The sequence below is a fragment of the Ailuropoda melanoleuca genome, chromosome 3 (assembly GCF_002007445.2).
Source record: "Ailuropoda melanoleuca isolate Jingjing chromosome 3, ASM200744v2, whole genome shotgun sequence".
NCBI classification, from domain to species: domain Eukaryota; kingdom Metazoa; phylum Chordata; class Mammalia; order Carnivora; family Ursidae; genus Ailuropoda; species Ailuropoda melanoleuca.
In genome coordinates, this window is record NC_048220.1 from 119,661,433 (window position 1) to 119,687,578 (window position 26,146).

Below are 26,146 nucleotides of genomic sequence, written 5' to 3' on the forward strand. Positions count from 1 at the left end.
TCTCATCTTTAGTGGTCCAAACCTCCCAGTAAAGACTTGGACTTCTGGAGTCAGGACTCTAGCACCTCTTCATGAATAAACGACCTCCTTAAGAGGTCTTCGGAAAGCAGCCCCGGAATGGCAGGTTGACTTCTCTTGGGGATTTGCTCCTAGAGAGTAGACAGGAGTTACTCCCAGGGAGAAGACACTACTTCTAGGGAGTAGTGTCCCAGAGATTTTAAGCAAATACCTAGGGAAATGGAGCTGCGGAAGGCAGTATGAGGTCAAAAGAGCAGTTAGGAGGTGGGAAGATTCAGGGAAGGGTCCCTAAAACGGGGATGGGTGTGAGTCAGATGGAGGTGGAACTATTTTTGAAGCAGCTTCCTAACTAAGGTCCCTGCATTCCCGGTTCGGAGTGCCTTCTCCGCTGACAGTGCGGCGATTACACGGACAGAGAGGGGTTAAGGAGAGCGCTTACCCCTCCCTCCCGATGCCCGGGGTTAGGGAGGGTGAGGACCAATTAGCCAGTGGTGCGAGCACCCTGCGGGGAGGAGCAGAAGGGCAAGAAACCGCAAACAGAAGGGAACGCGGGCGGGGTCCATCTCTCTCTTAGCTCTTCGCAATCTGCGGTCAGCGCATTTGCTTGGCTGCGAGCCCAGCGTGTCCTTAGGGCGCGGAGGTCGCTGTGCGGTTCCCGGCGCGGGGCGCGGGGCTCTGCGCACTGGGCTGGACTCCCGGGCTCATACCCGAGCGAGCATGGCGGGGCAGCGGGCGCTGCTGCTAGCCGGCTTCCTTCTGCCTGGCTTCCTGCTCTCAGAGGCCGCCAAAATTCTAACTCTGTCTTTGGTGGGTGAGTGCTTGGCTGGAGAATGAGACAGGCGCGCCCCAGACACCCGCGGGAGGGCTCAAACAGCTGTGGGTCAGAGGGTCGGTCACTCCATGTGTTTTCCAGACTGGGCTGGGGTCGCAGGCTAGAGGAGGGAGAGGCGGGAGGGGGTTGTGGGGAAATGAGGAGCCCCTACCACCGAGAGGTGAAGGAGCTACTTCAGAAGAAAACAGAATACCTTTTCCCCTCTCTTCCTACTCAGATTTGCTCACGTAGGCGCGCAGGAATGGGTCCAGAAGTTTGAGATCCCTTCCAGTGCTGGAGACCCGGGGCTGCCTCCTCCAGGGAGCGGGCTGCAAATTCAGAGGCTCACCCTAAACTTCTCAGTGGTGCGCAGCTATTGCCAATCGACTGTGGGAGTACCTGCAGGCTCTTGGAGGCCAGGGAAAGGAGCTTGGGGTGGGGGGAGAGGGGGGTAGAAGCGCTAATTTTCTGACACTGCATGGGAGCCAAGGTGGAGCAGGGAAGGTATTTCAATGGTACCTAGAAGGGTGGAGTGCTTTCATCTAGAGGAAACCTGGAGAACTGGGCAGGGCAGGGGACTGGACCCTGGACATTCGCGTCTCACCAATGTCCGCTCCTTTCACCCGTGCTGCTAGAAGTGTTTGAAGGATTCGGGGGACGATGAAAAGGAAAAGGGACAAAGGGAAAAGGACCAGGATAAAGGGTCATTATAAGATGGAGCTTTCCCAAGATTGTATTTCCAACCACAGCGGGCTTTTAGGTCACTTACTGTGTACAGACCACTGGGAATGGGGGCAATCTGAGACCTGGAAGGAGCCGCGAATAATCTCATTGAGCCCCCACAGTGTTTTCCTGAGCAGGAAACTAAGGGTCAGGACATGAAGCGCCTTTTGCCAGAGCACGCAAGCCTCTCTAATGGCACACATCAGGAATTTAGTCAGGGTTTCTTACCCCAAGACCAGCTTCTCCACAGCTTTCAGTCTCACGCACTTTTCAGTGGGAGATTTAAAAAAAAAAATACTCTTTAAGAAACCCTGTAACTCCTTTTGAACTCTTTTTTTGTTTGTTTGTTTTGATTGTTAGTAATGGTGATAGGAAAGAGCTCCCTCACCTCTTCAAAGCATGTGTCCTCTGGACTCAGCGGGAGCAGGTGCAGTTCAGAGGCGCTGGCCCGCCTCTGCCCCAGAATGCACTGGGCTCACAAGACCCTCAGGAATGGCTGCCTCTGTGGGTTGGCTTCTCCCCTGTATGCTTTTCCTCAAGAGTTAAATGTGAAGCCAGAGCAGGCAGTCTGAGGGAGGTAGGGGTTTGTGTTGTATATAATCCGTGTTACCTCAGGCAACACAAGCCCAGATTTTAAAAACTAGGGTAATTTCCACAAATACACACCATTACTGAAGTCCGACTTCCCTCTCTGCTGACCCAGATCATGAGATCTTCATCTTCCAAACAACTCCTGCTTCCCAACTTGGGCAAATTCTATTCCTTTCCTCCTGGTCTGACTTCCTCTGCTACTGAGACTCATGGATTCAAGAAAAATGTCCCATGATTCATATGGCTTTGGGTACGATTTAGAGTGATAGAACCTGTATCTTCCCAGATGACCAAGCTTCTGTTTCCTTAGGATCCCAGGATCTTCCGAGGTTGGGTGATGTCCCCGTCTCTCACGCATAGAGGATCCTGTGGTTCCACCGCAAGGGCTCACGGTTATTCTGAATGCCTTAATTTGATGTTCAGGAAATGCAGGCCCCAACTGAGAAACATCCTGCCAAGTATATTTGTATCTCAAGGATTTTGGCTCTAAGTGGTGGCTCAGCCTCCTTCTGCTCCAATGGCTCTTTCTTGGACTGATATTCAAGTTCCCATGTTTCTGGCTCCTACACTAGCATAAATTTCCAAAGAGTAAGCTTCCAGAACGAACTGTGTTTGTCCATTGGGAACCCTTCACACTCATATAGAGCCACACTTCCCACCAGCACAGTTATTTCTTTAGGGCATGGTGTCTCCATAAGGCCTGGCTAAAATTAGCATGTACTTAGGGTCAGGAATTCCTTAAGGGATAAGCAGGGAAGCTCGTCACACTGATGTTTGGTCATTTTTGTGACCACAGTCACAAAGAGGATCTGATGGAGGTTTGCCAAAGTCAAGATTTGGGCCAGTGGGCTATAAGTGAGTGGCTGGGGCTTACCCAAATGGAGATAGACAGACTGACTGATGACACTCATCTTCCTCTACTCACCAACAGCTTTCTGTTTGCTAATTCTCATCTCCCAGCTCTCTCAACCTGTCAGCTTCAGGCACTTTATTATCATCATTACAAAAGTGAAGTTGTACCTTGTTCCTAGGTGGAAGCCATCATCTACTGCTGGATCGGGTGTCTCAGATCCTCCAAGATCATGGTCATAATGTCACTATGCTTCACCAGAGAGGAAATTCATTTATATCAGGTATCTTTTCCCATTAATTCTTTATTTCCTCTATGCAAAGGGTAGAGTAAAACAATGATGGCTTTTGCTTAGAAAACTATTTTTAAAATCTAATTGGACTGAAACAATGAAAAATGTGTGTGTGTGTGTGTGTATGTTAATGTAAGGTGTTGGAAAACTTGGCTCTGCCAGCACTCCACACTCTGTAGTCCCATATTTCCCTCCCTTACCTTGCCTTCCACTTCATCCCAAGCAATCCTCCATATATTACATATTATTTTGGTAAATGGGTCCTCATAACAGCTTGAAAACGTGTGAACAGAAGTGTTCAGCCAAATATACCATTTTCTTTTCTTAAATCACAGATTACTTTTTTTATATCATTGATTACTTTCTCCTTTTATGATATCTGAAATCTAAGAAAGCTTTCTTAGGAAGTCATTTATTTATCCAGCTAAGATAAGAATCTATCACCGAGATGATTCTGTTTTCTAGAAAAATCAATGACTGCCCAACAGTTTGTGTATAATGGTGTTGGATGGTCTTAATTGAATCATTGGATCCATTGAATTTTAGCAAAAATGAGCAAATAAATCTTATCAACTCTTTTCTGTTAACAGAAAAGAAAACAGCAGCCCAGAGAACTGAAATGGTTTGCTCAAGGGGATATGCCAGGTTAATAATAGTGTTGGGTAGATTTAGGACTTTAAGCTCTGGATTGCTCAATCTGAAATTTTCTCAGGCTTTGATTTAAAAAACGATGCAATTTTAAGCAGCATTTTGAGGAATAAAATTCTGAAAAATTGTAAAACTTTGAAGGTGATCAGCCTTTGTTATTGTTCAGGTTTTATTAAAACAATTTTTTTTTCTGTGAAAATTTCTTTCAAGATTTTTATCGTGGTAAAACATGCACCTCATAAACTTGACCTCTTAAACATGTTTCGTAAGTTGAGTGACTTTAAGTATATTCATGTTGTTGTTGCCACTAGAACATTTCCATCATCACAAATGGGAACTCGGTGCCGATTATGTGGTAACTGCCAATTACCCTTTGCCTGCAGCCCTTGGTCATCATTATTCCACTTAATTTCTCGAATAATTTGGCTATTCTAGATACCTCATTTAAGTAGAAACATACAATATTTGTCTTTTTGTGTCTGGCTTGTTTCGCTTTGCATAATGTCTTCAAGGTTCATCCATGCTGTAGTATGGATCACAATTTCCTTCCTTTTTAAGACTGAATAATGTTCCATTGTAAGCATATGCCACATTTTGCTAACTCAGTCATCTGTCGATGGACATTTGGGTTGTTTTCACCTTTTGGATTTTGTGAATAATGCTGCTATGAAAACTGGAGTACAAATATCTACTTGAGTCCCAATATCTACTTGAGTCCCTTACTTAAAATCATTTTAATCACCTTCTAGATTAGGTTTTGCAATCTTCACTGAACATGATTTATATACATATCTTTTTGAATCTGTGTTGACCACAGACATGATTAAATAGCTGTAGTGTATTAATTTTCAAGGGAGTTATTCTTAATTTTGAAAATTACAATTAAATTTAATTAAAATTTTTAATGAAATTAAGTTAAATTAAAATTTTAGATTAATTGAAAAATAATTTTGGTAGTTCCCATGAATTTTGAGAAACTAATAAAAGTCACATACTTTCTACCCCTTTAATAAATATATGTACAAAAAATCTATAAACAATTTAGGAAGTTCATGGATCCCTTCAGTTTTTTAAAATTAGTTTCAGAGGTAGAATTTAGTGATTCATCAGTTGTATATAACACCCAGCGCTCATTACATCAAGTTCCCTCCTTAATGCCCATCACCCAGTTATCCCTTCTCCAACCTACCTCCCCTCTAACAATCCTTATTTTGTTTCTTAGAGTTCAGCATCTCTTATAGTTATTTTTCCATCCTTTCCCCATGTTCATCTGTTTTGTCTCTTCAATTCCACATATGAGTAAATTCATATAGTATTTGTCTTTCTCTGACTGACTTATTTCACTTAGCATAATACCCTTTAGTTCCATCCACATCGTTGCAAATGGCAAGATTTTGTTCTTTTTGATGGCTGAGTAATATTCCATTACAGTTCGCTCTATCTATAATTCTATCTATCCATCTATCTATCTTTATAGATAGATAGATATCACATCTTCTTTATCCATTCATCTGTCAATGGGCATCTGGGCTCTTTCCATATTTTGGCTATTATGGACATTACTGCTATAAACATTGGGGTGCAGTTGCCCCTTCGAATCACTGTGTTTGTGTCCTTTGGATAAATATCTAGTAGTGCAATTGTCAGGTCATAAGATAACTCTATTTTTAACTTTTTGAGGAGCCTTCATACTCTTTTCCAGAGTGGCTGCACCATCTTGCATTCCCATCAACAACATATGAGGGTCCCCCTTTCTATGCATCCTTGCCAACATCTGTCATTTCCTGACTTGTTAATTTAAGCCATCCTGACTGGTGTGAGGTGGTATCTCATTGTGGTTTTGATTTGTATTTCCCTGATGTCAAGTGATGTTGAACATTTTTTCATGTGTCTGTTGGCCATTTGTATGTCTTTTGAATCCCTTCAGTTTTATTCTTTTTTTTTTTTTAAAGATTTTATTTATTTATTTGACAGAGATAGAGACAGCTAGCAAGAGAGGGAACACAAGCAGGGGGAGTGAGAGGAAGAAGCAGGCTCATAGTAGAGGAGCCTGATGTGGGGCTCGGATCCCGTAACGTCGGGATCACGCCCTGAGCCGAAGGCAGACGCTTAACCGCTGTGCCACCCAGGCGCCCCTATTCTTAGTTTCCAGGTTTAAAAGTCTAGAGTTTCTTCCAATATTCCCCAGTCACAGGTATTTCTGAGGCTTTGAAACAATATATGAATTCTTTACCTTTGGAATAGAGCTTGATGAGACATCTGTAAATAGGGAAAACACATGATTGAGTTATTATTTCTGACCTGATGCATTTCAGTGTCTTTTAACATTTAAACCATTTATTAACTCCTTGTTTGGACACACTTCTCCATCTTTTTCATTTATTTACTACTTTAATAAAGAAATGATATCAGATTGAAGAAGCTAAAATCTTCAGTATTCACATATACTACTGCTCCAACTAATATCTGGCATTACAATTGGGTTATTGATAGAGGCTGGAAAAATATTAAAAAGCATGATAGAATAAGTCTAGATTGTCTTGAAGAGACTATTGGTAGAAATGTGGATGTTAAGAACTCTGTTGCAATATATAAAAATATCAAATCATTATGCTTTACACCTGAAGCTAATGTAATGTTATATGTTATTTGTGTCTTAATAAAAAATATAAGAACTCTGCTAATGAGGACTAAGAAGGAAGTAAGGAGCATGGTAGAGAAAATCTGTATTATCTAAGACAATATGTAAATCATCATAAACACACTTCCAGTAAAAATATAGATGGTAAGGACTTCTTGCTTCTTATAGTAAAATGTGAGGAGAAAGAGATAAATTGAAGGAAGAACCATTAAGCATAAAGAAATGAGGACTTAGTGATTTCGGAAATTCTCAGCCTATCCAGATTGCAAAAGATTCTAAAATTAGGGGGTTCGCCGTCAAGAAAGAGAAAACCAGCGGTGTGGCTGGATAACTCTTGCTGTTGCCTCTGAATAGGTCAGAATATTCAGTCTCACAGAGCTCTTTAAAGTTTGGGTGTGTGAATCATGAGTCCTTTCAGCCCTGTTGGCTGAAGCCAAAAGTAGAGATGAAATTATTTTTAAAGATCTGTATAGCAGCTCTTGTCTAGCAGAGTGAATTCCCATGACATACCCAGAAGATCCATAAGATACTTGAGAATTTTATACAGGACAAATACTGCCAATTTGGACTAAAAGGACAGAGAAAGAGTGACATGAGAGAACCCCTGAACCACCCCAAAGTAAGAAACAACGCTCATAAACTATTTAGCTGAGAACTCATGCTACCTTTCATGAAGAACAAATGAGAAGTCGAAATGCCAAGCAGTACGTACAGAGGGTAGAACTTTAAGCCTACAGGGTTGAGCGTCAAGTCACAGCAGGTTATTTCCAGTTTTTAAAACCTAACATTGCACGGTTGGATGCCAACATTTCTTAGAACCAGAAATCCATATTTTCCTTCCATTTTGTTCCATTTTGAACGATAATATCTGTAACTGGTATCTTAATGTTTCTTGGAAGCAATGAACTTGTTTCCTAATTTTCATAGGTCCACAGATGGATCATATCTGGACTGTCCCATCCATACTTGATTGAATTATTTGGATAATATAATTTGGGACATTCAAGCTAGTGATATTTAGAAGAAATTTTGAACTATGAGTTGATGATGTGATGGTTTGAGACTTGTGGGAATGTTGGGGTGGGGTGATTGTATTTTGTATGTGATATGGCCATGAATATTTGAGGTCCAGAGAATAGAACATGGTGGTAGAAGATAATGTTCCCACCAAAAGATATGCTCTAATCTTTAGAACCAATGAATATACTACCTTACATGGCAAAGGGACTTTGCAGATGTGATTAATATAAGGATTTTGAGACAGGAAGATTATCTTGATTATCCATTTGGGCTGTATATAATTACAAGAGTCCTTTAAAAAAAAAAAAGAAGATTGAGGAGGTGGGGGGGATAGGGTAACTGGGTGATGGGCATTAAGGAGGGCACTTGATGTAATGAGCACTGGGTGTTATATGCAACTGATGAATCACTAAACTCTGCCTCTGAAACTAATAATACACTATATGTTAATTAATTTATTAAAAAAAAGAGAGATGACAAGAGAGTAGGAGAAGGAAATGTGATGATGGAGGGAAAGTAAGATGATGGATGATGTCATTGTCAGTTTAAAGGAGGCCATGAGCCAAGGAAAGAAGGCAATCACTAAAAGATGGGAAGGTAAAAAAGTGGATTGTTTTTCAGAGCCTCCAAAAGGAATGCTGGCCTGTGCACACCTTGCTCCTGTCCTAGTGACACTCATTTTAGACTTCTGATCTCCAGAACTATAAGATAATAAATTTGTTCTGTTTTAAGCAATTAAGTTGATAGTAATTTGCTATAGCAGCAATTGGAGACTAATACTGCTATCAACAGATGGTCTAGAGAACTCCAGGAAGCATGGGAAGAGGTTGCTGAAGCCTTTATAATGAATCCAAATATGGGGGGCACTAAAGACAGTGCCTATTGTATTGCAATTTGGACAGATTCTCGATATTTTTGTTATTTGGCCTTACTCAAAGTGGGCTGATTTTAAAAAATAAGCATAAATGGATTTAAGGAAAATGTATAAATCAGAAATATATTGCCTCCAGATTGCAAAAAGGCTTAAAAGTTTTTGGACTTGTTGGGATATTGTGGTGTCATGAGTCAATAGTTGTTTCTTTTTTTTTCTTTAATAAAGATTTTGTTCATTTATTTGAGAGAGAGAGAGAGAACACACAAGCAGTGGGAGGGGCAGAGGGAGAGGATGATGAAGAAGCAGACTCCTCGCTCAAAAGGGAGCCCAACTTGGGGCTCAATTCCCAGGACCCCGAGATCATGACCTGAGCTGAAGTCAGACACTTGACCAACTGAGCCACCTAGGTGGCCCAATAGCTGTTTCTTGATAGTGACATAGATTAGAGAGGCCTTAACTGATCAAATAATGCTCAGAATTTAACCAAGGTCCTAGGCCTTGAGCTTTGCGTGGGGGCAATGGCACATCCCTCTGTGTGAGCTCCTTTGGGAATGTTTCTCTGTCCTGAATGACTATGTGAAATGAATCTCCTTAGAGCAGGATATTTTCAATATAATGTCCTACCAGGGTTCCTGGTGAAAGTTGGATGTGGTTAAGATCTTGCCGATAAAGATTGTGGCCAATGGTAGAACTGTTGAAATACCTCATGGACAACTAGTTAAAGGTGCAATGTGCCCTTTCCAAGGTGAAGGAAAACTGACATTGAGAGCCTGTTGACATAGGTACTGAAGAACATACTAGCCAAATCTATGATTGCAAAGTATTTGCCAGTACATACTTGGATAGCAGTAATTTCACTAAGATTGGGCTTGGTAGTTTTAATGTGTAAGGCTGTGCATTAATCTATCCCCAGTTTACATACAATTTGATTGGAAGTTATGACTGATGAAAGCATACATGTGTAAGAGAGTATGGAATTTTTATTACTTAAATAATAAGACTTTATTCATTTATTTATTTTTTAAGAGGAGTAAGATAGGCTCCTAAGCAAATCTGAAAAATGGCTTTCCAGAGGAGGGAGGGATGACTAGTTTGAGTTTCTATTGTGGGTAAAGAGTTGGGATATGTTGAGGGTTCCCCCTCATTGGCCTTAACTTGCATGGTTTGAAACTCCCACTAGGGCCAAGGGTAGGACCGTGCTGACTTTCTTAATAGTTGGCCAGGTGAAGCACTGAAGAGGGAGTGGGAGATAGGGCTTGAAAACTATCAGCAGTCAAACATCAGAAATGGACTCAGACTTTTCATTACACATGGGCATGTGGGAGAAACCATGCTAGTAAGTAGAGGTACAGAGGTCTACTATGTTATATAAGCTTTTTAGTACTTTTTAGTACTTTTTACTGAATCAAAGAGCTATTTGGATTTATCACTCTAAATAATGAAAATGAGATTTTCTAAAACAGAAAGAGCAGAGGCTCTGGAATCAAACAGACTCTATCACTTCCCTATGTGTGCAATTTTGACAAATTATCTTAATTTGCTTAAGATAATTGCCTTTGTATCTTCAATTACCTTTGTTTTCTCACCTGTAAAATCAGACAAATAGCTGTACCTTCTGGAAGCTTTATTTAAAAAAATTTTTTTAAAGATATGATTTATTTATTTGAGAGAGAGTGAAAGAGAGAGAGAAAGCACAAGCAGGGGGGAGTAGTGGAGGGAGAGGGTGAAGCAGGCTCCCCTCTGAGCAGGATTCCTTATGTGGGGCTCAATCCCAAGACCCTGAGATCATGACCTGAGCTGAAGGCAGATGCTTAACTGACTGAGTCACCCAGGCGCCCCCTTATGGAAGCTTTAAATGGAAGCTTCCAGGGCACGCCTAGGTGGCTCTGTCAGTTAAGTATGACTTTTGATTTCGGCTCAAGTCATGATCTCAGGGTCTTGAGATCAAGCCCCTTAACAGTCTTCACACTCAGCAGAGCCTGCTTGAGATTCTCTCCCTCTTTCTCTCTCCCCCTGCCCTTTTCCTCACTTGCACGTGCTCTCTCTCTCAAATAAATAAATCTTAAAAAAAAAATAAAATAAATGGAAGCTTCCATAACTTTAAATTGAGAAGCACTCTTGAATTAGTGTAAGGTTCTCAATACATGTTATCATTTTATAAGATTGAATGAATGAGAATGCAACCAAACCCTATAAAAATAGTTCAAAAGGCAAACATTCAAATAAATATAAAATTATTTGAGCAAACAAATATTGATCTTATCATGCTAATGTTAACCCATGTTTTGTGATATATTTAACCTTTTTAACCCATGGGTGTTTTTTAGATTTTACAGAGAAAGAAAAATCATACCAAGTTATTTCTTGGCTTCCACCTGAAGATTATAACAAAGGATTGAAGGAGAATTTTGACTTTTTTATAAAAGAAGCTTTGGGTGACAGGTAATTGTTATTTTTTATTATTTGAACCAAAGAGTCACTATTTTAGTGATACAAATGAATGGGTGGATGGATGGATGGATGGATGGATGGATGGATGGATGGATGTTTGGACTGAAGACATAAGAAAGGGATGGATGGATGGGTGGATAGGTGAAGGGATACATGATGAGTGGATGGTTAGGGAAACTAGTATTCACTCCAAATTACCCAGTTCAGTCACTGATGATTCTTCGTTGCTCTGCACTGTCCCTCTTCAATGAATGGATTTTGGTAGAAAGTAGAGGTTGTTCCTTCTGGGACATCCTTTCAACACTTCTTTTACATCTTTGTTTATAGTCTCCCCAGCACAGAAATGTAGGTACCTCAACCTCTCACTGTTGGTAGGGAAATGAAAGTGACCTTCTTCCACTTATTTTTCCTTCTTTTCTTCACATATATTCTATTAATGTGGGGGAAGATTTATGAACATTGATTTTGTAGTAGTTGAATATCTGGTCATGTAAAGTCCTTTTATTTTATTTTTTTAAATTTTTGGTCATGTAAAGTCCTTTTTTTTAAAAAAGATTTATTTATTGGGGTGCTGGGGCAACCGAGAGAGAGAGAGAGAGAGAGGGAGGGAGAGCAGGAGTGGGGGAAGGAGAGAGTGAGAGGCAGAGAGAGAGAGGGAGTGGGAGAGAATCTCAAGCAGGCTCCCTCCTGAGCACAGAGCTTGACGAAGGGCTCTATCTCACAACCCTGAGATCATGGCTTGAGCCAAAATCAAGAGTCGGATGCTTAACTGACTAAGCCACCCAGGCACCCTGGCCATATAAAGTCCTTGTAAAAAGCAATCAGTCTAAGGCAAAATAAGACATGACTCCTTTTGCTTTATCTGAATGGAAAGGAACACATAACTCCTTCATCTTAGACATAAATGTGGAAGGACAAAAATCCATGCATATTTTAAATAATTACAGTGGCCTTGCCTTCTTTTTACCTCGAAAATTTTACTTACTAGTCAAGGTCTTGCTTGCATTTGCCTTTCTTCAGAAAACCTCTTCCCTTACTCAAACTGGGAAGCCACAGTCCCTCCTGTCTGGGTCTGATGCAACCTATTCATTTGACACTTAGTCTATATTATCTTGCACTGTTAGTTATATATTTTAAATACATGCTTTGTCTCTTCTCCCTTAGTGTAATATTTTTGGAGACAGGCATAGGTAACCATGCATTCTTAAACATTTTTTTCCCTATTTGTTAGCTTAATTTTAAATATGATTAATGAAAATATTCTAGGAATTTTTACAACACTACTGAAATTATCTAAAATATCTGACAATCACACTCCTTTGTTACATGAAATCTTCAAAAATACACAGCCAAGGATGGTTTTTGGCAGTCACTTCCATTGTATGACTTGAAGTTGATCCTAAATATCAGGGAGAGATCTGTATATTGTTAATAAGTTCTTCGCTACTGGTCCTTCTGTACCTGGGATGCAATGGTACAGTAGTGTACAATTACAGGGTTCCAGGGTATTGATTCTCTTGGTTCTCCATGTAGCTGGCAGGCTACTGATGTCTTGAGCTCTTGCACTTATTACATCTGATACCTTAAAGTGCAGGTGGACATTCTTATCTATTTCCCCATAGGTGTACAAACAGGAGGGAAACAGAGTCATATTCTATACAGGCAGTGATGGGAAAGCATTGTAAGGAGATAGAGCCCTGGAATATTCCCATGGGCAAATTCTTAATTACATGTTAGTACTCTTTATCATTATCTTCTCTGGACATGTCAATCTACATGGAAGTAGAAAAGCTAATAATATGTTTCTTATTAACCAGGCCTTGCTTTGCTTTGCTTTTCCTTTCTCTTTTCTTCTTTCTCTATTTTTTCTTTTCTCCTCTCTTCTCTGCTCTTCTCTTCTCTTCTCTCTTCTCTTTTCTTTTCTTCCATTGCTTAACTTGTGGGCACAGAAAAGTGGAATTCCCATTTTAGCTGAGTTTTGAGTTCTAATGTGATAAAATAGTCCCTTGGGTGAGGTGATCTATCACATTCAGAATACACAGTGATTTTTTTTTCAGATGTAGTGTTGTATAATTTATCAGTTGTGTATAACACCCAGTGTTCATCACATCATATGCCCTAGAGTACACAGTGATTTTTTTAAATAGCCTGTATGATCAATATTTATGGAACTGTGTCATCAAGTGACTTCCACAGTTTGGCTGAGTAAACAAGAAAATCACTCATAAAAACATCAGCATGTAAAAGAAAGTTAATGAGTACATTATAGAATTTATCAAGTAGAAAGAGTTCTGCGAGATTTGCTATGGTCAGAGAAGGTTCCCAGAGCAGAAGGTCCAACAGCGACAATTTGTGTTCAGTTAACATAATTTAGTTGTGCCTGTGGATTTCAGGAATTAAGAGCTCAAAGTTATAATTTTATGAATAAACTGGCATAGAGAGTGCTTGGGATTTGGGTGAGAGAGGGAAGAGGAAGTGAGAAAGGGAACACTGTCCAGAGCAGAATATGTGCTCAGAGGGACTGACGAGGGTATTTATGGACAGTGGTGGAACAGGTGCTCTGCTGCTAGATGTGGTCTTGCTCACCTGGGGTATTTTCTTTGTAGTTTCAGATTCCTTTATGTATTGTGAAATTAACACCTCCAGTGAATATTCACCATTTTTCCCTTCTTACAGATACACATTTGGAAAGTTTTTAAGCTTCATGGAACAACTGGGGCTTCAGTGCAGTCATTTTCTAAGGAGAAAGGATATCATGGACACCTTAAAGAATGAGAACTTTGACCTAGTGATAGTTGAAAATTTTGACTACTGTCCTTTCCTGGTTGCTGAGAAGCTTGGAAAACCATTTGTGTCCATTCTCTCTTCCTCGTTTGGCGCTATAGATTTCGGACTACCAAACCCCCTGTCTTATGTGCCAGTATTCCATTCCCTCCTAAGTGACCACATGGACTTCTGGGACAGAGTGAAGAATTTTCTGATGTTCTTTGATTTCTCCATAAGACAAAGGCAAATCCAGTCTGCATATGACAACACCATCAAGGAACATTTTCCAGAAGGCTCTAGGCCAGTTTTGTCTCATCTTCTAAAGAAAGCAGAGCTGTGGTTTGTTAACTCTGACTTTGCCCTTGAATTTGCTCGGCCCCTGCTTCCCAACACTGTGTATGTTGGAGGCTTAATGGCCAGACCTGTTAAACCAGTGCCACAAGTAAGTGATTAGTGCTCAATATGGACTTCATGCAGAGCTCTTCAGTGCAGAGTTGGTGGCTCCCCTGCCAGTGGGAACTGGGACAGAGTAGGGTGAGGCAAGTGCACCTAAGACATGCTTTTTAAGGAAGACTCACTTTCAGGGTCATGTGATTATAGTGTTAGGACTTGCACAACCCTGAGATTGAGGACCTCCTTACATAGTATACCCAGGGTCCTTTCTAGTTCTGGCACTGGTGGAATAAGCTTTTCATTTTTTTTTTTTTTTTAATTTTTAGTGATCTCTAAACCCAGCACAGGGCTCAAACTCACAACCCCGAGGTTGAGAGTTGTGTGCTCTTTCCACTAAGTCAGCCAGGTGCCCTGGGATAAGCCTTTTAGTAAGTTGATATTTTCATGTGCATTTTGTAGGATCATACATATAGTAACTGTGTGGCGCATCCATTACATGTGAGAATTGTTAAAGAGACGAGTTACTCACAATGAAACACACAACACTATGTAACCAAGGTGGGACTGTGTGGGACTGACAGTAAGAACTGTGGGCATCATCACCCCCAGCATCTCCAGCCTGTAGGGCCATAGTTCATAATTACACCTAGGCCTTCTGATTTGATTGATTTGGAGTCAGTCCTGGGCATTGTAAACTGTGAAAGCTGCCGAGTTGGTTTGAAGGCATAAACTCAGAAGTACTGCAGTAGAAGTTTTTATTTTTTATTTTTTTTAAAGATTTTATTTATTTATTTGACAGAGAGAGAGACAGCCTACGAGAGAGGGAGCATAAGCGGGGGGAGTGCAAGAGGAAGAAGCAGGCTTCCCGCAGAGGATCCTGACACGGGGCTCGATCCCAGAACTCCGGGATCACACCCTGAGCCGAAGGCAGACGCTTAACGACTGAGCCACCCAGGCGCCCCTGCAGTAGAAATTTTTAAATGGAGGGGATCTAAGATGAGTTGGCTTCCTGTTGCCTATTAACACTGGGTTGCCATTTTATGGAATTTATCTTATTTAATATCTTGCCACCTGGAGGGAAGTATGATGATCTCCATTTTTATAAATGAGGAGACAGGGACTCAGGTGGCATAAGTGACTTTCCCACTGCCATTCATTTCAGAGCCAGGGAGACTTGATTTGGCCTGGGTCTTCCAGGCACCCAAGTGTCTACCCTTCATCTACTGACCTTGAAGTGAGTAAGCAGGGAGAACTGGAGAATGATCCATGGGCTAAATGGGCTTTGAGTTGGTAGCAGGACTTTTTATGGATGGAGCTAGGGAAAAAAAGAGTTCCAGTTGGGGAGAACAAATAGCTCCAGGTGTCAAAGTAAAAATAAGACAGGCATGCCTCTGGGTTCCTTTGGTGACTCTAGCTAGATTGGACCAGAAGATTCAATTGCATAAATATGCGCGGGCCAGATTGCAGGAGACTTTACTTGATAGGAACGTGGGCTACGCCTTGGTTATAGGGCGGAGAGAGGGGATTGTTAAGCAGGAGCATAATGGGAGTAAGTGTTGTAATGGCTGGGAGATAACAGAGGCTTTTTTCAAAAAATTTGTTCTATATTTTCCAGTTTTTATATAGTGTCTCGTGTAGCTTTTTTAATTAAAAAGAACAACAGGGGCACCTGGGTGGCTCAGTTGTTAAGCGCCTGCCTTCCGCTCAGGGCGTGATCCTGGCGTTCTGGGATCGAGCCCCACATCAGGCTCCTCTGCTGGGAGCCTGATTCTTCCTCTCCCACTCTCTGTGCTTGTGTTCCCTCTCTCGCTGGCTGTCTCTCTCACTATCAAATAAATAAATAAAATCTTAAAAAAAAAAAGAACAACAAAGCTGTTATCAATGTGGTCCTTTGAGATGGTAAATCAGGCAGTGTTATGCTGGATGGAATCAATCTAGGGATGAGGATCTAGAAGCTGGGGAAGGGGGCCTCCAGTAGTCCAGAGTCAGGGTCTGAAGAAATACTTGAAACAAGAATTGACCAAAACTGTGTTAAAGCCAAGATTACAATGTTAAATCCCAGCCTTCCTTAAGTATAGCCCAAGGACTTTAAAAAATAAGCTGCCCAGGTTTGGAGTTAGGACTGGGCACTACTAATTTTTTTTTTAAAGAGTTTATTTATTTATTTGACAGAGACAGGCAGCGAGAGAGGGAACACAAGCAGGGGGAGTGGGAGAGGAAGAAGCAGGCTCCTAGCGGAGGAGCCTGACATGGGGCTCGACCCCAGAACGCTGGCATCACGCCCTGAGCCGAAGGCAGACGCTTAATGACTGCGCCACCCAGGCGCCCCTGGGCACTACTAATTTTTAAGTCTTCTTATGTGAATATAATTTGCAGTCATGTGGGTGAGCCACTGAAGTACAAGATGAATTACAAAGATCAGTCAATAAGAATATCACAATGTATCAGAGCAAATTACTCTATGTGGTGTGTTGAGTGTGAGTGGTCAGGAGACTTTCTCCATTTCTTCCACTTTGTACACTACAGGCCTTCTCCCAGCTTCTCCAATATAGCCTCAGATGAAGCATCTCCCTCTGCTGGACCCTAACACCCCACCAGTATTCTTCCTATATTACCATTTGCTGGTGGCCTTGGAAAATTTCCAAGTGACCATATCTCCATTGACCTACAATGAGCAGAGGGTCTAGGATGGCCCTGACACTAGCATCAGGATTTTAAAGAAGAAAGATTTCCACCAACACCGTGGGCATGAGCACCATGCACAGGGTACTGAGCTGTCCCAGGGCCTATGAGCTCAGAGAAGGACAAGAGGGTGTGTTCAGTAAATATCTGGCTTTCACTTCATGGCTGTCTAGGCTTTTATGAACAATTTTGTTCACCTCTTTTTCCTTTCTTACCTCTCTCCAGGAATTTGAGAATTTCATCACCAAGTTTGGAGACTCTGGTTTTGTCCTTGTAGCCCTGGGCTCCATGGTGAGCAACTTTCAAGCCCAGGAACTTCTCAGGGAGATGAACAGTGCCTTTGCTCATCTCTCTCAAGGGGTTATATGGAGATATAAGCCATCTCATTGGCCCGAAGACATCAGATTGTCAGCAAATGTGAAAATTGTGGACTGGCTTCCTCAGAGTGATCTCCTGGGTAAGGACTGTCCAGGTCTGCTTCACCCTTCTCATTTACATAGTTTTAGAACTCATCAGGTTCTGACCTCTAGTAGGGCAATCCCATTTGCATTAGAAGGAGCTGCTAATAGCTAAAAGTAAGTCTGCAGAAGGGCAGGAACAGAGCAGCCAGCTGGAGTTCTCGGGGCAGCAGACCCTAATTCTAATGAGATCAGTGCCCAAACAGCCATCTTCCCTTCATTGTTTTCTATCCCAGGCCAGATGTCGGCAGACATCAAAGTCACCTTGACCCCTTGACCTACTGTGTTTTGTCTTGAACAGGGTCACCCATACACAATCTGAAACAACCTATGGATTCTAAAGAAAACATACCAGAAGGTTGTTTCCACTGTATTTAGTGGCTTCAAGAGTAACTGTTCATCCACATGCACTTACATATATATATATATATATACACCTACTTCTCCCACAAACACATCTTTCTTAGCTATTAAGGTGGGAGCAATTCATACCTTCACCACGTTGATGCCAATAGTGTCTTTAGGTTGTGCCAAAATACCTGAGTGCCAAGATGAACAAGTCATAGTTATTTGTAATTTCTGGTGCCAGACAGTTCCCTTACCAGCCGACCCCTCCCTGCCCCAGCCCCGGTAGGTTTTCTTTGTGCCCAGTGCTGCTTCTTACAGACCACTTACTGCCATAGCTACTGACTGAAGCAAAGGCTCATTACCAAGATAACGACCCAAAATAACCTGGGGAATTGAAGAAACAGATTCCTGGCTCCACTTCTGCAAATTAAATTCTGTCAGTCTGGGGTGGGGCACATGGTGCTCCTTTCAAAGAAGAGACAAGGAGATTCTGATGTGCATCCCAGTTGAGTGACACAGCCTGAGATAAACTCTTCATTTTCAACAATAATCTTAGTTAGCTTTAAATAGGGTGGGATGGAAATGCTGGAAATGAAAATACTCAAGTGTAGGATTTAGTCTCTGCTTTCAAGGGGCTAATCATGTATATGAGGAGACAATGCATATAGTATAAATTTTATGATTGCCACGAGTTATGATGCCAATGAATGTGTCGGGAATTCAGAGAAGAGGGAAATAAGTTGGCAGGTGAGAAAAGAGTGCTCAAGACAAAGAGAAAGAGAGAGAGATAGAGACAGAGACAGAGAGACACAATGAGAAAACAGAGATGAGCAAAACAAAGGGAGTGACTAGGATGATAGAAAGATGGATGCGTGGATGGAGGGAGATATACGCCTTGCTTAGCAGTATTGTCTAGAGAGTCCCCTGGGTCTGAGTCTTAGCTTGGTTCTGGCTAGGGCAAGGAATTTCCATAAAAAGGCAAGGCTTGGAATCCTGTGTGTTAGTAACATGCACTTTGGATATATCCCAAGCAAAATATCTTTATAATGGCTCCAACAGACTTTGAAATTCTCTTAGTATTTTCTTCTGCCCTTTCTGCTTCTCCATGGTTTTCTGAAACTTTTTATTCTGAAAACTTTCAATCTGAAATATTCTGCTCTATTTCTTAATTGAAACAGCTCACCCATGCATCCGTCTTTTTGTCACCCATGGTGGGATGAATAGCATAATGGAGGCCATCCAACATGGTGTACCCATGGTGGGGATTCCCCTTTTTGGAGACCAGCCTGAAAACCTGAACCACGTAGAAGCCAAAAAGTTTGGTGTCTCTATCCAGCTAAAGCAGATCAATGCAGAGACATTAGCTCTGAAGATGAAGGAAGTCATAGAAGACAAGAGGTATGGAGCTCTCTGGGCTTGTGGTCACTTAGACTAAATGAAGACATCCAACACAAAGGGCACTGAGTGCCACTTTTTTTTGCAATAAAAGCTGAAACATCTGAGACACAGAATAACATGTGTGTGATGCTTACAGATGATGTGTTTCCTCTCAGAACAAGACTAGGCAATTTAGGTTAGATGTTAAAAACAATTTCTGCCTTAAAGTTTGTGAAGACCCTGACCTACTTACATAGGATTTCTAAAAGGTCTTATATTTGGGAGTGTTTATAGTAGAATTCCAACTGAGTTGCCTTTCTGTCCCCCAATATATCATACTGTTTCCTGCCTCAGGCTTTTTGTCAGTGCTGTTCCCTAGAACATCCTTCCCTTCTCTTCACAGTGCTGGCTCCCCCTTCATGACAGTTAGACTCATTTCCAATGTCCTCTCCTCAGAGAGGCAGGTGGCCTTTGTCTGACAGGCCTAAATGTGCTCCTCTCTCTGACCCTCTTCAATCATAATTCATTTTCCCTTCTTAACACTTCTCAGGATCATTAACTACCCCATTTCCTTCTGTTTTAATTTATTGTGTGTCCCTCACACTAGAAAGTTGAGAGTTAGCTCCTCTGGACAGCCAAGTGTGTCTCTTGTTTTCCCTTGTGTTCCCAGGGCCTAGTACAGGGCCTGCGAAAGTAAGTTTGTGGTTTAAGTGAGTCAATAAAAGGGCCTATGATCTCTTAGGTAAATTCCTATCTAGTACAATGATCTCATATGAAGAAAAAAAATTTATTCTTTCTACCTTATAAATAAGAAGGACAGAATAACTTAAAAGTTTCAAGGGCATAAACTGACTCAGACCTCAAGACTTACCACATTACCTTGCACAAAGGAGACCCCAAGGAGTTCTTCTTAGATGACTGAAAGTCACCACATAGCTTATGATTCCTAACCCTAGAAAAGTTGTAAGCTCCAGGGGTCAGGTAACCTCAGACATTTCATTATGTTTGGTATCTCATGAATAGCAAATGTTCACTTTCTGGAGAATGAGTTTGTGAATTTCATTGGCTACTCAAAGACCTAGACCTGAAATGTCCATAATTTGCTGGCCCTGTAATGGAGTCATTTGGGCTGGGATGGTCTCCACACATTGCACATCAGGGCTGGGTATATAACTTGTGGGGCCCAAAGTAAAATGGAAACGTGGGGCCCATTGTTATGAAGTTTAAGAATTTCAAGACAATGACAGCAGAGAATTAAAGCAAGTATACCTGTCTAAGTGTGGGATCCTGTGCAAATGTGTAGTCTGGAGCCCATGAAGCCAGTGCTGGCCAATATGATGCTCTAAGAGTGAGGCCTTGCCCTGGGCCCCAGTCCCCAGAGTCACGTTTGACATGTACCCCAGACACCAGCACAAAGTAGCTGCTTATTATACATATAATTATCTATAATATGTGATAAGCCTCCTTGGGTAGAGACTAGCCCTTATAGACTTAGTCAGTTTTTATAGTTTAGCACTTTTAGCACAAAGCATGGACCTTTGTATAGAGGGATCAGGTTGAACTTTTCCATGGGACCCAGCTAGACTGTGGCAAGGCCAGGCCAACAACCCAACAACTGTTCCTTGAAACTGAGTCTTTTGTGCATATGGATGGAAGTGTGTGCGTGTGTGTGTGTGTGTGCATGTGTGTGATGCAAGGTCTTTAAGACTCCTAAGACCACATGAGTAACACCCACCTCTGTCACTGCCAACAGGTACAAGTCAGCAGCTGTGGCCGCCAGCATCATCAGGCGCTCCCACCCCCTGACTCCTGCCCAGAGGCTGGTGGGCTGGATCGACCACATCCTCCAGACAGGGGGTGCGGCACACCTCAAGCCCCGTGCCCTGCAGCAGCCATGGCATGAGCAGTACCTGCTGGACGTCGTCTTGTTCCTGCTGGTGGTCACCCTGGGCACCCTGTGGCTCTGTGGGAAGCTGCTGGGCATGGTGGCCAGATGGGTGTGTGGGACCAGGAAGCTGAAGAAGGCCTGATGGAGGTGCATCCATGAGGGGTATTCGGGGAGCCACTGGATGTAGAAGGCTTTCCCCAGCACAGGACACCCCTGGTGTCTTCCCCATATTGGCACTTGAAGATGGCACACAAATTGCTCTTCACAATTTTCTGCTTCTGTTTAGAAATTCTTGTGAAGTGCTCTTGGGGGGCTTTCAAAAAAATTGTGGTAAAAAATACATCACATGAAATTGACCATTTTAGTCATTAAGTATAGAGTTTAGTGGCATTAAGTACGTTCATATTGTGGTTTAAACAATATTACTATCCATCACCAGAACTTTTCACCTTCCCTAACTAAAACTGCACTGATTAAATCATAACTCCCCATACTACTCCATTCCGCCACCCTTGGCTCTTGGCAAATCCATGTTCTACTTTCTGTGTCTATGAATTTGATCTCAGGTGTCTTAATTTACCCCTCATCAATGGACTCCTTACTCAGACTCAAGCCTTCAGCAGACAGCCCCCACCTTCCTCTCCACTCTCTGTTCCTAGACACAATAACACCCTGCCTAGTCATCCTGTTGTTCCCTGAAAGGGAGGTATATGCACAACTAACTTCAAAGGCCAAAGAAGCCATGAGACTGAAGAAAAAGGCCAACAGGTCCAGCTTGGTGAACAGTTATCGTGGTGGAATTTCTCAAGATGGCCTTAGTCTGGTTCATATACTCACTGCCTCAGAAACTTCAATCTCTTTCCCTCTTTCTGATTTTTGCACTTTTCATGATATAAGATACTGGTCACTTCCTCCATTTTGACCTATTCTCTTGCATCTCCTTTTCACCTCACCTCCAAGCTCAGGAAACCTGGTCTCTGTCCTGCAGTTAACCAGGCGTGGCCCCCCAGGACACTATCTGTGGTCTCTGTCCGGAGTCCATCCTGTGAAGAGCACCTCCTTTGCTTGTCAGACATGGAGCCTGCCTTTGGGCCACAGCTCATGCTGTGGTTTTCACTTCCCACAGTCCCCTTCTCAAGATTCATACTCTTAAAAATGTAGTTGTGGAGACCTCAAGTGCAGAACCCAGACCTCTGTGTGAGGCTCTGGAACCTCAGGTCCAGTGCTGTGGTAATTCCCGGATTCTATCGATTTAAGAAATCATTAATTTGCTATGATGACAGTAATACTTGAATCAGGTAAGAAATATAAAAGATGATAAAATGAGGGAAACTTGATGAGGAACAGAATTTCAGTTTCAAAATGTCTCCCCACATCTTATTTCCTAATTATAGGGTAAAAAAAAAAAAAGCTTTACAGTCGAGAATCTTGGTGAACACCACCTTAAATAAGAGAGAGTTACCATCTCTAATGACAGGACCATCTGACATCATGTACTAACCACTGTGATTCACTGCGATGGAATCAACACCACCTTTGTAGTATTCCCACCAAACTCCCTAGTAACCTGAAGTCTGATGAGAAGCATCAGCCAAACCCAACTTGGGATCCACGTACAAAATAAGCAGCTTGTACTCTTTAAAATATCAATGACATGAAAGACAAAGAAGGGCTGAGAACCAGTCCTCATGAAAGGAGATGAATAGATGTGATAATGCAATGCGTGATCCTGGACTGGCTCCTGCACCAGCAAATTCACATCACAACACAGGATATTAATCAAACAACTGGAGGATTTGGAATAAGGTTTGTAGATAAAGTAATGTGATTAGATTAATATTAAATGGTGCCTTCCTAATGCTTATTTTTTTCACTGGGAAGATAGAACACCTGAACGGATGGTAATTGTGAATGTGTATGCAGGTAATCACATGGCCTCGAAGACTACATAGCACAAACGTAGAGAGAACTTGAAGGAAAATAATGGAATAATATTGAGAGAGTTTAAAAATCTTTAATGAATACTTTGAAGCATTTATAAGACTAGACCTTCTTGGTGCCCACCGCCCGGTCCTATTTTGTCATGCCCATTCAGGGTTCTAGACTGGCCTTTAGAGTTTCAGTGCTTCAGGCAAGATCTGGCCCTCCAGTGGGACGTAACTCTTAGGCGACACTGGCCCTTGTCGCCACTAATTTACTTTCCAAAGAAACACTGAGCAATACGTGTAGGTATTTTCCATTGGGAATCAGCTTCTGGGATCTTGAGATAGGAACACTAGCAGAGATTTTAAGCAAGTACCTGGGGAAATGGGGCTTGGGGATGGCAGTATGCAGCCAAAAGAGCAGTTAGGTGCGGGAAAATTTGGAAAAAGCTCTCTGAAATAGAGATGGGTCTGAGTCACCTGGAGGTGGAACTGTCTTGGAAGCAACTTTCTAAGGTCCCTGCATTCCTGGTTCGGAGTATCTTCTCTGCGCAGAGTATGGTGATTACAAGGACAAAGAGGGGTTAAGAAGAGCGCGCTTACCCCTCCTTCCCGCTGCCCGAGGTTAGGGAGGGTGAGAACAGAATAATAGCAGTGGAGTGAGCACCCCGGGGAGAGGAGCAAAGGGCGAATAGCGACTGAATAGCAGACCAGCGGGATCCACCTCTCACCTCTTCGCAATCCACCCGCCAGCGCATTTCCTTGGCTGCCAGCGTGTCCCCAGGGCGCTCAGGTCGCTGTGCCGGCCTCTGGGCACAGCGCTGGGCTCCACAGCTGGTACGGGAGCGAACATGGCCGGACAGAGGGCGCTGCTGCTAGCCGGCTTCCTTCTGCCTGGGTTCCTGCTCTCAGAAGCCGCCAAAATTCTGACTGTGTCCTCACTGGGTGAGTGCGTGGCAGGAGAATCAGAGCTGCATCCCAGGCACCCGGGGCCGGGGCTCAGGCGCACACACCATGTGGATTTCCAGACTGGATTGTGTCTCAGGCTAGAGGAGGGAGAAGTGGGTATGTCTGTGTGGCAGAGAAGGGGCCCCACTGCTGGGCTGGGGAAGTCAGTTCTGGAGAAAACAGCAGTTCCCTGTCCTCTTTTTATTTGCTCTGGAGGTGCTTCGCTTTGTGCACAGCTGCGGCCAGAATTTAGATCCGGGGCCTACCCGGAGACCTTGAGCTAGAGCCGCCTACTCCAGGGTGTGGAGGGGACTTTGTCTAAAAGTCTGGGGGGTGTGGAGTAGTTGCCAGTAGAAAGTGGAAGGTGAGGTCAGTTTCAGGCTTTTGGAGGCCAAGGACAGGGGTTCCTAGGGCAGCTGCACAGACTGGAAATGTGTCATTAATAGGACACCTGGAGAACTGACAGGGCAGAGGAGGGGGCCCCAGGACAATCAAGTTCTTGAGAGCCCCGCTCTCTTTTCACCCTTACTGCTGGAAGGTTTTAAAGGACAGTGAAACAGTGAATTCTGCATGAACTCGGGTTTATTTCCTTTACTTTTGCCCCAAAGGGAACAGAAGGGGAACAGGTACCTTTATCAGGATAAGGAGGCATCATAGGATGGAGTTTCCCCAAGAAGTTTTTGGATCCATTGTGAAAGGATAGGGGGCTCCCAGGCTCTCTTTTAGATCCCTATGAATCTGGGGATCCTAGAGCTGGAAGAAACCACAGCGTTCATCTAATTGGGCACCCCTCTTTTATTTCCTGACAGGGAAGCTGAGGGTCAGGGGAGTGAGGGGCCTTTTGCAAGAGCACATCAGACCTCCCTGATGGACACACCTGACTTTACTCACTGTTTCTTTCCTCAAACCTGTCCTCTTCCCCAAACCCTACTCTTTATAGTAGGGATTCCTAAAAATACGTATTTAAAAAACCTTGATTTCTATTTTAAATCTATTTTTTTAAATGATGGTTAGAAGCAACAGAAAAAAAAGAACTTTCTCATCTCCTGAAAGTACATGTCCTCCTGAGAGGCAGCAGATGTGGTTTGGAGGGGCTGGAAGCCCCGTCTCCCGCCCAGAATGCACTGGGCTCACCCAGACCCTCAGGACTGGCTGCCCCTGCGGGTTGGCTTCTCCCCTGTATCCATTTCTTCCATGGGTTGATCGTGAGCCAGAGCAGGCGGTCTTAGGGGGTAGGGGTTTGTGTTTTCCATAATCTGTGATATCTCAGGCAACGCAAGTACAGATACAAAAAACTAGAGTAGTTTCCACAGATACACCCCATTACTGTAGTCCGACGTCCCTCTCTGCTGACCCAGTCATCGTGAGATCTTTATCTTCTATATAACCCCCACTTCCCAATGTGGTTAAATTCTAATCCTTGACCCATAAATTCAAGAAAAAGCTCTGTGATATCACATGGCTGTAGACATTCGTGTGATAGAGCCTGTACCTCCCCAGATGATCGAGTTTCTATTTCCTTAGGATCCCAGGATTTTTGTTGGATGGGTGATGTCCCCGTCAATCATGCGTACGGGATCCTGCAGTTCTACTCCAAGGGCCCACAGCTACCCTGCATGCCTTCATTTCACATTCAACAAGGGGCAGGACCCAACTGAAGAAGCTCTTGCCAAATACATTTGAATCTGAAGGATTTGGACTCTGAGCAGTGGCTCTAATCCCCTTCCACTTCCGTGGCTGTTTCTTGGACTGTTATTGATGTTCCCATGTTTCTGGCTTCCACGTTAACATAAAGGATCCCAGAAATAACTCTGTTTGATTTTCCCTTAGAAACCCTTCATTCTCACATACATAGCACTGTGCCAAAATTTCTACCAAATAGTTACTTCTTTAGGACACCGTATCTTCATAAAGCCTGCCTAAATTGCAACATGTACTGAGGATCAGGAGCTCCTTCAGGCCTAAGCATAAAGAAGCCCATCACACTGGCACCGAGACCTTGAAATGCAGAAAGGGAATCTTTCATGTAAGATTGCTACATGTCAAGAATGGGTCAGAAGGAATGTGGGTATCTAGTCTGGGGCTTATCCAAAAGAAACTCATTTTCTTCTACTGACCATCAGCTCCCTGCTGTCTTACCCTGGATTTCCAATCCCCAATATCAATTTCAGACTCTCTGTTCTCACCTTTACAAAAATGAAATTTTGTATTGTTTCCAGGTGGAAGCCATTATCTACTTGTGGACCGGGTATCTCAGATTCTTCAAGATCATGGCCATAATGTCACCATGCTGCTTTATGGAGGAGATTATTTAATCCCAAGTATGTTTGTTTGGTAATTATTAAATTTCTCTATCCCAGGAAAAGATAAACAATGTCTTATTGAAAAGATGGGAAAAATGTATGTGTGTGTTTTATGTTAAATGCTGGATATCTTATTAGGCTG

The 26,146-nt window shown here is 42.7% G+C and overlaps 2 protein-coding genes across 3 annotated transcripts in view; both read left to right on the forward strand.

Annotated features, from left to right (window-relative positions):
- Nucleotides 1-547: 547 nt before the first annotated feature.
- On the forward strand, nt 548-22,647 carry LOC100477732 (UDP-glucuronosyltransferase 3A2). Of its 2 annotated transcripts, none has more exons than XM_002923361.4 (7): nt 548-829; nt 3,175-3,276; nt 10,796-10,910; nt 13,596-14,127; nt 16,986-17,217; nt 18,745-18,964; nt 20,697-22,647. In XM_002923361.4, exons 1-7 carry the CDS (start codon nt 736-738, stop codon nt 20,971-20,973), a joined length of 1,572 nt encoding a protein of 523 aa, XP_002923407.2. In that variant the 5' UTR covers nt 548-735; the 3' UTR covers nt 20,974-22,647. The 2 variants fall into 2 exon arrangements, with proteins under 2 accessions (XP_002923407.2, XP_034512905.1); XM_034657014.1 differs by having other exon boundaries at nt 548-825.
- Nucleotides 22,648-23,382: 735 nt separating this feature from the next.
- The window catches only part of LOC100477988 (UDP-glucuronosyltransferase 3A1), a 42,097-nt gene continuing 39,333 nt past the window's right edge, over nt 23,383-26,146 (forward strand). Inside the window, 2 exon segments of the mRNA XM_034657015.1 lie at nt 23,383-23,698; nt 25,921-26,022. Of these exon segments, the coding sequence (XP_034512906.1) occupies nt 23,605-23,698; nt 25,921-26,022 (196 nt within the window). The 5' untranslated portion in view covers nt 23,383-23,604.

Coding starts and splice junctions, on each gene's coding strand:
- LOC100477732 (XM_002923361.4), top strand. CDS start 736: ATGGCGGGGCAGCGGGCGCTGCTGCTAGCCGGCTTCCTTCTGCCTGGC. Junction 830..3,174: donor TCTAACTCTGTCTTTGGTGG/GTGAGTGCTTGG, acceptor CCTTGTTCCTAG/GTGGAAGCCATCATCTACTG. Junction 17,218..18,744: donor TCCTCAGAGTGATCTCCTGG/GTAAGGACTGTC, acceptor TAATTGAAACAG/CTCACCCATGCATCCGTCTT.